At 50.5% G+C, this 10733-nt stretch overlaps 2 protein-coding genes across 9 annotated transcripts; one reads left to right on the forward strand and one right to left on the reverse strand.

Moving 5' to 3' along the window:
* Nucleotides 1-540: 540 nt before the first annotated feature.
* Nucleotides 541-8151, reverse strand: Miip (migration and invasion inhibitory protein). 8 transcript variants are annotated; one of them, XM_021161313.2, is made up of 10 exons: nucleotides 7903-8151; nucleotides 5959-6155; nucleotides 5380-5739; nucleotides 4914-4995; nucleotides 2719-2827; nucleotides 2588-2640; nucleotides 2129-2258; nucleotides 1936-2032; nucleotides 1094-1231; nucleotides 541-753 (listed from the first exon to the last, which is right to left on the reverse strand). In XM_021161313.2, exons 2-10 carry the CDS (start codon nucleotides 6079-6081, stop codon nucleotides 676-678), a joined length of 1170 nt encoding a protein of 389 aa, XP_021016972.1. In that variant the 5' UTR covers nucleotides 6082-6155; nucleotides 7903-8151; the 3' UTR covers nucleotides 541-675. The 8 variants fall into 8 exon arrangements, with proteins under 8 accessions (XP_021016972.1, XP_021016974.1, XP_021016971.1 ...); XM_021161315.2 differs by having other exon boundaries at nucleotides 5977-6155; nucleotides 7880-8151; XM_021161312.2 differs by having other exon boundaries at nucleotides 7880-8151.
* A 223-nt stretch (nucleotides 8152-8374) lies between these two features.
* Nucleotides 8375-10459, forward strand: LOC110293485 (Friend virus susceptibility protein 1). Its single transcript, XM_021161311.2, has 2 exons — nucleotides 8375-8969; nucleotides 9992-10459. The coding sequence occupies exons 1-2, from the start codon at nucleotides 8490-8492 to the stop codon at nucleotides 10094-10096; spliced, it is 585 nt and encodes a 194-aa protein (XP_021016970.1). The 5' UTR covers nucleotides 8375-8489; the 3' UTR covers nucleotides 10097-10459.
* The last annotated feature ends 274 nt before the right edge of the window (nucleotides 10460-10733 follow it).

The following is a 10733-nucleotide window of genomic DNA, read 5'->3' on the forward strand; positions in this document are numbered from 1 at the left end:
TCTTCTTGTTTTTCGAGACAGGGTTTCTCAAACTCAGAAATTCACCTGCCTCTGCTTCCCAAGTGATGGGATTAAAGGCGTGTGCCACCACCACTGTGGGCGTGTGTGTACATAGCAAGGATCCTTACCCACTGAGCCATCTCCCCAGGCCTAAGATACTTTGACACTGACCTTGGTTCTAGCCTGCTTTGGGGATCCATCGGTCTGGTAGACAGTCATCTATCTAGATCTGAGAGCTACAGTAAAAGCTACTGTCCTGAGTAGGGTCCAGTGGCACATGCCCATATTCCATACTCAAGAGGTAGATGCAGAAGGATCAGAAGTTCAAGGACAGCCTTGGCTACATTGTGACTTCCAGGCCAGCCTGGCCTTTGTGAGATCATATGGTAGAGAATACACAAAAAAGCCACACTCCCAGTGTGACCACCAGATTCCCAATGTCTCTGTTAGGCAAAGTGAGACGATGAGTTTAGGACACCAGGACCTCAAGAGAACCATCAGAAAAGAGAGGCTTACATGGAGACAGGAAGTGTAGGGCCCTGAGCTTTATTAGCATGCTACTCAGAGCACTCTCTCCCCTCTGCACCCGATTCCCCACTTTCAGTATCTCAATAAACAGAGGGGACAATGGAGGAGAGACAGCTGAGCCACCTCCATCTTCTCCACTTCCAGTTCTCAGATGCTTCTCCTCAGGGGAGGCTGATGGCATTGGTAGAATACTGTTGTCTTCTGGGTCGTCTGTCCTCTGGGCTTCTAGTGGGAGGGACAGAGCTGGGCAACCTGAGGCTCTGACCAGATAGGTGGTGTGACCTGTGCTGGCAAGGCCTGGAAGGAGAGTAGTTGGGAGCTACTAGGGAACAGATGAATAGGAAAAGATTGTGAGGTTCCCCAGGGATAAGTGAGATGCAATAATAGCCTCGCCTCCTCCTGCAACTTGGAGGGAGGCTCCTTTCCTGGCTAGACTGGAGCAGGTGTCAAGGAGTGTCAAAGTTACATGGGACACCTTTGTCAGAGCCTGGGCTCCCCATCTCAATAGGATCTGTCCCACCTGGACACTTTCCCACCCCAGGTTGGGACACACCCTAGACCCTACCTGACAGGGTGGGCTAGTGGCTGACAGATCCCGGCGCTGCCCTGCTCCATAGGACACGGAGGACCAGAGGTCCAGGCTCTTAGGGACAGACGTTTTCTCTGACTTTGGAGGGAGGATGTCCCAGCCCAGCAGACAGTGCTGTGGAAAGCCAATGTTAAAGGCATCTGTCATCCACTACTATAGAGAACTCCTTGAGCCATCATGATCCCCTCCCTGGGGCGGAAGCTGTGTTTACCCACGGGTTTACCCTAGGTCACCCCAAACTCAGTCTGTGTTGACCTGGCCACCACAACCCTCCCCAAGAGGGAGGAGAAGATGGGGATATTAATGGAATCCTTTCCATGTTGGACTTGGCCTTGAACCCCTAAGTTGCACGACTTCACTAAGCTACCCACGAGACCCCAATACTGACAATGGTCCCTTTACTCCCACTGTGTAGGGGAGCCGAAGGGTCTTTCTCCTCTCCTCTTCTCCCGGTTGCAGCTACTTTGCCCTCCACCAGGTTTAGGTAGGACACCCTTTGACTCCCATCCTGACTAGGATGTGAGACACACAAGGGAAACTAAAGGTCTGGATGCAGATCCATCTCCCCTCTGCCTCCGCGTCCTGTGTGTGGGTGAGGTAAGATAGTGACTGCTGTGGCTCTGGAGAACAGCCCTCCTAAGGGCTCCACATGTGGCAACCAAGAGCTCAGTGACTGGGTCTCATGTAGATACCCACCTTAGGCACCATGTAGGGAAAAGGTACCACACCTGCCCAGGGACTGAGGACATCACCAGCCAAAACCTGCTAGCATTCAATATCCTTAGAGCAAGCTCTTCCTCTTAGGGCAGGGAGCTTACCCGAGGCAAAGCTAGAGTGTCAGATGCATCAAAGCTTTTCCTTCTGTGAATTTGATACCGGTGTGGAGGGTCCATGATGGATAGGGGGATGCTCACCCTGTGTAAGAGGGCACAGCACCAAAATCAGCAAGGGTCACACTCTGCACCCCATCCATTGGGACCCCCAGGAATCCCCAACGTTATTGACACTCACCTGACTTGCACTGGCTCCGCCAGAGTTTCGGGGCCCTTCTCATCCCGGGGTATCCCACACAGACGGCAAGGGGCGCCTGGATCCACAGGCTCAGGAAACAGCCGGCGGTTGATACGGTAACAGTACATACCTGTGAGGCCCATGAGATACCACAGCTCCCCCTAAGCTAGGGTATTGTTTCCAGAGCCCAGGGCTGTCCCTAGTTCACAAGCCATGCCCGTCCACTGAGGAGCCAGCCTCTCTGTTCCCAGCATCTTCCCTCCCAAAGTCTTGGTTCCACATATAAGGTCAGGGAGAAATGTCCTCCCAGGGGCAGCTTCTGGAGAGAGGTGGGTTCAATGGACAGAACCAAAGGCCGTCAAAGCCCTAAGCCAGGGTGCATCCCACAATGCTTAGACACCAGGCTGCCATTCCTGAGTCCACAGCTCAGAGCGCAACCTGGTGGAAGTGGACACTCACACTCATGGTCCTCTTCCACACCGCTGCTCTCTTGCAGGCCTGGGAACACAGCTCTGGGGTTGGGGAGAGAAGAGCAGAATGAGTGACGGATTCCCCCAATCCCTGGACAGGCCCCATGAACCCCTGCTTACTCAGGGGAGCTGCAAACACAATCCTCTTTGTTGTTTTCTCGAAACCTCTGCAGCATAGAGAAGAAGGCCTCGGGCTCACTAGTGACTGGAGAGCTATTGTCCAGGGACCCTGGGGTGGGCAAAGCAGCAGTGGGTGAGTTGAATCACCTTGCCCCTCAGACTCTACACCCTCTGTTAGTGCCAGCTCTGTTTGTGCACCAGCCTGTCTTGCTGTAATCAGCAGTCCACAGACTGGATTCCCAGAGTCCTTAACCGGGGTCACACACTCTTCTTAGTTAGTTTGTTTAGAGAAAGTACGTATGTAACTGAACTGGATATGCCTCTGGAGTGATGAGATTCAAGGCCCACGTCTCCATGCTTACTTCTGTTTTACAGACAAGTTCCCATGTAACCCAGGCTGGCCTCCAACTCGACACTTTGGTCTCAACTTCCCAGTGCAGAGATTATATGCAGGACCCTGGCTTACTTATTAGCTGGAGAAAGAGTGGGAGGCTAGACAAGGCTTCCTTTCTGAGGAAGCCACATTCTAAAGAGGTGAAAGAGGAGTTAGTCACCAAGGAACTCTGTGGTACAATACTGAATAGAGACACCTTCAGGGAAGCTGGAGGCCAGAGACAGGTGGCTGCATGTCACAGAGTGGACATTACAAGGGAGGTCTAGAAGTTGACCAGAGACGAAATCTACGGAGCCACAGGGACAGATCGGAAGGATACCCCAGTAGGTGAAGGTGTGAAAGCCCAGAACAGTCGGGAGCTTGGCATGTGAGGAACAGTCAGGCTAAGACCATGGCCAGCTCACAGTGAGGGGTCAGGATAGAGGGAATGGAGCCCAGAGGCTGAGAGGATTCAGGGACAAGGTCAGAGTCGTTTTTACAGGATTCCTCTTTGAGGCTGAAGAGGTGAGAGAAAGCAGAGACAGCAAGAGAAATTGTAAATTCCAAAAAGGTACTAAGGAAGCTCTAGAGACTGTACTAGCCATCGGTATATGGAATATGTAAAAGGAAGACAAAGTCAAGGCTGAGCCCAAGGCACAGCTTGACTTCCTAGGTTCATGAGGCTGCCATTTACAGAGACAGGAAGAGGGGCTACAGTGAGGATATGGGTGGAAACCAGGACCTTGGTTATGGGTGTTGGACTGATCCTGCCAAAATTCCATTTTATTCTATATGTTTTGGTGAGCAAATTTTTTTTTAAGTGGGGTAAAACACTTATAATCTTAGCAGTTGGGAGGCAGAGTCTTGGGGATCCCTGTGTTGTCAAGGAAGGCTATTCTGCATAGGGAGTTTCAGGACACTCAACAAAAGTTACTAAGAAGCCAGGTGTGGGGGCTTTAATCCCAGCACTCGGGAGGCAGAGGCAGGTGGATTTCTGAGTTCGAGGCCAGCCTGGTCTACAAAGTGAGTTCCAGGACAGCCAGGGCTATACAGAGAAACCCTGTCTCAAAAAACCAAAAAAAAAAAAAAAAAAAAAAAAAAAGTTATTCCCTTAAAAAAAAAAAAAAAAAAAAAAAAAAAAAAGTTACTAAGAAGAGACTAAGGTAGGGCTGGAGTGATAGCACATGCCTTTGATCCCAGCTCTCGGGAGGCGGGGCAGGAGGTAGATCTCTGAGTTCTAGGACTGCCTGGTGTATGGATGGAGATCCAGGCCAGCCAGGAATATTCAGAGAGACCCAATGTATACAAACCAACAAGAAAAGAACACTGGCTGCTTTTGCAGGGACTCAGCTCCCAGCACCCACCCTATGGCTCACAACCCCTCCCCCCACCACACCCACCCCACCCCTGTAACTCCAATTCTAGCCTCCCCCACACCCTTGTGGCCTCCACAGACACTAGGTATGTGCGTGATGGACAGACATATATACAGGCAAACTCACGCATATACGAATGGTTAAAATTAAAAGCTAAGATGGCATCATTTCTGCTGCATGCATCCTAACACTCAGTTTTCAGAGACGAAGCAGAAGAGGCTAGAAAGACGACAGGAGCCCCTGAGGAACCAGAGGAACAGAAGAGATGAGATGCTTCTGTTAGTGTGGCTCGGGGACCTGGCTTCTGTAAATGCTCAACTATAGGCCAGCAGTCACAATTCACTAGCTCATCCATTCACCTTCGCTTGGGTCCAGGCTAAGATTAGTCCAACCCCACCCCTCCCTCACTTGAACCCCCACCCATCACCTGTAACTCCACTCCTCACCTGCAATCCAATCATAGCCTAGGTATGGCCTAGAGTGCCAGCTGCTCTCAGGCACTGCAGACTCCTGGGAGGTCACTCTGGGCTGAAGAAGTAGACAAAGGTTAGATCAGAAGGTTTGGCCCAGAGGTCCCATTACAGAGCGACACCATGCCTTGTCATGACTTAAAGACTCCAGCTCGGTGCCAGCCTCAGCTGGGGAACTCAGAAACGAGAAGGTCAGTTTGGACCCACTTTAGGTGTGGCTTTGAACAGACCTGGGCTCCAGGCCTGTCTCTCTACCTGTACATAAGGCTTGCCTCCTTCTTCACAAGGTGCTGACTAAGAACTGATAGCAATGATAACATCACACTGGATCTTCTAGAAGCCTCAACGCCACCCCCACCCCCCAAAGGGACACTTTCTAGGGACAATCTGTCAGACAGGGAAACTGAGGCTCCCCATGATTTCCAGGAACTACTTAAGTTACCTTAGATGGCTTGCTTAGTCGTGACAGGATGGACCTTGGGACCTGTGTCTTGTCAGGTCCCAGACCTTTTGGTCCTCCCAAAGACATTGGCCCCTTCAGACCCTGAGTGGCTAGCAAGGGTACTGAGGGGGGCCGTAGTCCTTCCTGGGGCTCCTGGTGTTGGCCTGTGGCAGGTAGGAAAGAGTCCATCCTGGAGTTGATCTTGCCATACCAGGCCACATCAAACGTGTCACCTCGACGACTGTCCAGTGGGTCCAACATGTGTCTTTTGTCCTGTGAGCTGGGGGCCACGGAGGAACCGGAAGAAGTCTCTTGGGACAGTGGCATCTCTAAGTTGTTGCTGTTACAATCCAGGTTTGACTGTAAGAAACAGGTCAGGTTACCCAGGCAGCAGCCCAGCCAATGCCCAGGCACTCTGGCCTGCTGTGGACCTGTAGGTCTTTACCCTGCTGTGGCTTTGGGGTATCCCAGCCCAGTCCCTTCCTCCCAAGGCCTCAGTTTTGCACCGTCAATGAAATGGGTGCATCACAGCATAAACTGTCTTTCCTCGACACCTGGGCTACCAAGGTAGCCACCTACTCCTGATGCTGCTCTCACCACCGACCGACACATGGCCTCGTGCCCAGCCCAAAGCTGCTTCAGGAGCTCCAGGCTGAGCAGCCGAAGCTGAACGGGGTCTTTAGTCTCTGCCATATTGGGCATGCGGGCTTCTCACAGCAATGTCACTGTCTCTGGGCTGCAGTATACCCACAGGAGGTGCTGACCCTAGGTTCCACCTAAAGTCAAAACAGCAATGACAAGAAAAATGAGGGAGGAACCCTGCCACACAGGCCTAGATTAAGATCATCACCCTGCAACCTCACCCTGTTTACTTATTACCCTCTCTGCTTCCTTGCCTACCAAGAGATGACAACTCCCACTGGGCCTTCCCTATGTAATCTAATTCCTGGGGCCTGTGAGATGTCTCAGTAGATAAAGGTGCTTACTGCCAAGCTTGACGATCTGAGTTCAATTCCCAGGGCCTACATAGTAGAGAGAACTGACTCTGGGTCATGGCATGTGCTTGCCCTATACCCACACACATATAAGAACTTGTTTTTAATATTAATCTGATTCCTTTATCATATAGAAAAGACCACTGCAGCATGCTAATTTAAAGCTTAAAGACTTGTGCTATTGTGCAGGGCAGGGGAGTTCCACCCTGAGTGGTGACAGTAGGGGGCTTTTAACAGCTAGCTGAGGAATTGGGAGGAGTTGGGAGGAGTTCTCTTCCAGGTGTCCTTGGTGAAATTTACAAGGCAGGAGTGGGGAGTGAGTTCTTTCTGAATTTTTATCTCCGTGTCCTTGGCACAGGAAGGCAGGCATCTCTGGTTGTAAAGTATAGAAACAAAAAGGCTTTTTGCTGGCTATAGAGAACAAAGAGCTTTTTTCTGGCTGCATTTTTAGAGATCAGGGAAAACAAGCTTGGGGAACGTCCAGGGAGAAACGCTCTAAGTCGGGGTCTCACACTATCTGGAGCTGGCACTGAACCCAGAACTGGAAGTATTAAGCCTTTTTCTCTGCCACAAGTCTTCTCCTGGTCAATTCATTTCTTTGCTTTTGTTTATTTCTTTCTTCCTTTCTTTAATTTGCATGTATATCCCAAGGTCACACAGCTACTAAATGTCAAAAGCAGGGGTTGAACCAAAATGTAGGTTCCTGCTTGTTGTGCAGTGGCTACTTCCCCTGACTTTCAAACTTCTCCCTCATGGTAGAGGAGAGAATCTCTTCAGAAGGCTGTAAATTCCTAGAGCTCCCTCCACAAGGTTGATTTAAACTATGTCCAGGGGAGAGGATTTTCAGATGGAGCTGCCTGAAAGCTGCGCGGGGGTGGATCAGAACCCGTGCTCAGTGGGACTGTCAGTGATGTAGCTGCCTTTGGGTCATGACCCCAATACGTCCACTCCTTGGTTTACCCAGCCACACTTGGGTGGAATCGTTTCTCTGTTCTGTTGGCAGTGCTCTGGGGCAAATAAACCTTTGTTGACATATGACTCCCTATGAAGGGTCTGCACGGAGGAAAGCATGGCCTTGACAGGGTTCGTAGGATGCTGGGATACAAACCCCACCACTTCTCCGGCCAGCTTTGGTCCTCAAAAATTATGCTCAGGGACTCTCTCTCTCTCAAAGATTTATTTATTTGTTCGGACACACCAGAAGAAGGCGTAGGATTCCATCACTGATGGTTGTGAGCCATCAGTGGTTGCTGGGAATTGAACTCAGTGGTTAAGAGCACTGGGCAGTCTCTCCAGCCCCAGGGACACTTTCTTTTGCTTCTGGAAGAGATATCTGCAATATAAAGAAGCACTCCCCACTTCTCTTACAACCCCAGCCCAGACTCCTCCAGCCGAATCAGACCCCCCTATCCTTCCCAGCCCGGCCACCCTACAAGCCCCTGGGGACTTGGGTTTCGGTGCAGGCTGCAGGGGGCGAGCAGAGAAGACTCCAGCATCTCACTCACGCGCACTCAGGCAGGGTGCACACCGGGTCTAGGCGCTTGCCCCTTCTCTACCGGTCTAGCGGGACGAAGGCACGCCTCTGTGGTCCCGAGATCAGCGGCTGCCATGGATGAAAGGACGCCAACGCTCTCCACCCGAAAGCCCAGATTCCCAGCAGCCCGGGAATCCGCCTCCAGCAGGGGCGGAACCTCCAGTGGTTGTCCTAATTGGCTAAGGCTGGGGCGGGGCCTCCGCCGCTGTCCTGATCGGCCAATTGACAGTGCCAGGACGCCTTATATTTGTTTCTTCGCATCCGGAAGCGGCAGTTTCACTATGGAAAGGAGGGGCTAATGGGACCTCATTGCTGATTGGTTAACTGTTAATGTTAATTCTACCAATTCAAATTGAGGACAGGCTCTGGTTGGTCAGTGGTACTCGGTTACGCAATTTCCGGATGTAAAGTCTCTAATGGCAGTGGATAGGTGGGGCTAGAGACTCCGGCAACTTTTAACTTTCCACGCGGACCCCACACTAGCAACTCCCCAGAGTGCTTTTGCCAGGGACGAACTGGAATTTGGATCCGAGGCTTGTAGGACGCAGCAGCCGAGTTCTAGGGAAAACAAAAGTCTGAAGATGAATTTCCCACGTGCGCTTGCTGGTTTCTCGAGCTGGCTCTTCAAACCTGAACTTGCCGAGGACTCTCCGGATAATGACGAGAACACTGTTAACCCATGGCGAGAGCTGCTGCAGAAGATAAATGTGGCCGATCTCCCCGATTCATCCTTTTCGAGCGGTAAGGAAGTTAATGACTCTGTGTACGATACTTTTGAACATTTCTGCAAGATTAGGGACTATGACGCAGTTGGCGAGCTGCTTCTGGCATTTCTGGATAAAGTAACAAAGGAAAGGGACCAATTCAGAGATGAAATTTCCCAGCTCCGAATGCACATAAATGATCTAAAGGCTTCTAAGTGTGTCCTGGGGGAGACTCTTCTCTCCTACCGCCACAGGATTGAAGTTGGGGAAAAACAGACTGAAGCCCTCATTGTGAGGTTAGCTGATGTGCAATCCCAGGTCATGTGTCAGCCTGCCCGGAAAGTGTCTGCAGATAAGGTGAGGGCACTGATTGGTAAAGAATGGGATCCGGTAACCTGGGATGGAGATGTGTGGGAGGACATAGATTCTGAGGGGACTGAGGAAGCAGCGTTGCTCCCCACTGTCTTGGCCTCTCCATCCTTGTCTGAGGAAAGTGGTTATGCCTTGTCTAAAGAACGCGCCCAGCAGGACAAAGCAGATGCTCCTCAGAACCAGTCTTCAACATCCTTAGTTACTTCTGAACCTGTCACCAGACCCAAGTCTCTGTCTGGCCTTATAAGTCAGAAACACCGCCATACTAACCATGAACTCAAATCACTTGCTCAATCATATCGCCAAAAGGCAAAGGAGCATGCGAGGAAATGGATTTTAAGGGTGTGGGATAATGGTGGGAGGCTCACAATACTGGATCAGACTGAATTTCTCAGTTTAGGTCCTTTGAGCCTTGATAGTGAGTTTAATGTCATAGCCCGCACGGTTGCAGATAATGGAGTGAAGAGTTTGTTTGATTGGTTGGCTGAAGCATGGGTCCAGAGATGGCCTACTACTACAAGAGAGCTGCAGACGCCTGACGCCCTGAAGTGGTATTATATTGAGGATGGGATTAAAAGGCTTAGGGAACTTGGAATGATAGAGTGGCTTTGTGTAAAAGCTACTTGTCCACAGTGGAGGGGCCCGGAAGATGCACCCATCACGAGAGCTATGAGGATAACTTTTGTCCAGGAAACTGTAGAGACTTGGAAGAGCTTCGTATTTAGCCTCCTCTGTATAAAGGACATAACAGTGGGGGGCGTGGCTGCCCAGTTGCATGATCTAATAAAATTGAGTTTAAAGCCAACAGCAGCTGGCTTGACTGCTGGTTCGGCTCCTGTGGGCTCGGTGGCTCCTGTGGGCTCGGTGGCGGTTCTCTCTCTCTCTCCCTGGAAACATCAAAGCAACAGTTAAAGAGCTTAAAATCAGGAGGAGGCCCCGCAGTGGAGACAGAGGACAGAGATGATTTTTTGCTTGCTTTCTTTCTTTTTCCTTTTCTTTCAACATAGATTTTAGAGCCAGAGGTGGGCTACCTTCCTATGATACCCCTGATGCGACACAAACCTGAGAAGATTATTGCCACTGGTTGGTTGCAAACAGGAACTAGATTATAAGATCCCAACGCTGACGACATCACAGTGCCTTGAACCTAGGACGCAGGGGAGTAAGGCATGGACTGTGCTGAATGAAGGCTTCCTGCTGGCTGGCATTCCTAGTGCTAGAAAGTGCCGTGCAGACTACTGCTGTCCTTGTTTCCACTCAGCTATGGACTCTAAATGTTAATGTCATCAGCACTACAGGCAGCTGTAGGGGGTTGGGTTGGTCTGGTGCTGGCTGCTTGTAGTCAAAAGCTAAATTCTATTTCCCAAGATCCGATTGCTCCAAGGTGAGCCGATCCTCAGGTACTCCAGCCTTTCTTATAAACCTTACTCCCCAGTTTGAAACTATCGGTTAAATAAAACTGGTGATAACCAATTACTGGCGGGGGGNGGGGGGGNGGGGGCGCGAGTTTGAGTTACCGGACTGGTCAAACTAAGTCGAACTGATAATATAAAGCAACATTTGATTGTTCACATATGCTATGAGTAGATAGATGGTCTTCAAAAACCTCAGAGGCCACAGAAAATGGCATTTAAAGATGTTTTTTTTTTATTAATTTAAGGCCTTTTTGACATTGAGACATGTCAGCTCCTGGCAGCACCCCATTCGACTTGGAAAAGGAAGGATGAGCATTGAATGAAGGATGAATCT

The sequence above is a fragment of the Mus caroli genome, chromosome 4 (genome assembly GCF_900094665.2).
Source record: "Mus caroli chromosome 4, CAROLI_EIJ_v1.1, whole genome shotgun sequence".
NCBI lineage: Eukaryota > Metazoa > Chordata > Mammalia > Rodentia > Muridae > Mus > Mus caroli.

Bases quoted from the DNA above. Each gene is read 5' to 3' on its own strand.
- Miip (XM_021161313.2), bottom strand. From the start codon at position 6,081: ATGCCCAATATGGCAGAGACTAAAGACCCCGTTCAGCTTCGGCTGCTC. The intron at 5,740-5,958 runs GTAGGTGGCTAC...TGTTTCTTACAG, and splicing joins TGGTGAGAGCAGCATCAGGA to TCAAACCTGGATTGTAACAG. The intron at 2,259-2,587 runs GTGAGTGTCCAC...TGGGCCTCACAG, and splicing joins TGTGGAAGAGGACCATGAGT to GTATGTACTGTTACCGTATC.
- LOC110293485 (XM_021161311.2), top strand. From the start codon at position 8,490: ATGAATTTCCCACGTGCGCTTGCTGGTTTCTCGAGCTGGCTCTTCAAA. The intron at 8,970-9,991 runs GTGAGGGCACTG...CTTTCAACATAG, and splicing joins GGAAAGTGTCTGCAGATAAG to ATTTTAGAGCCAGAGGTGGG.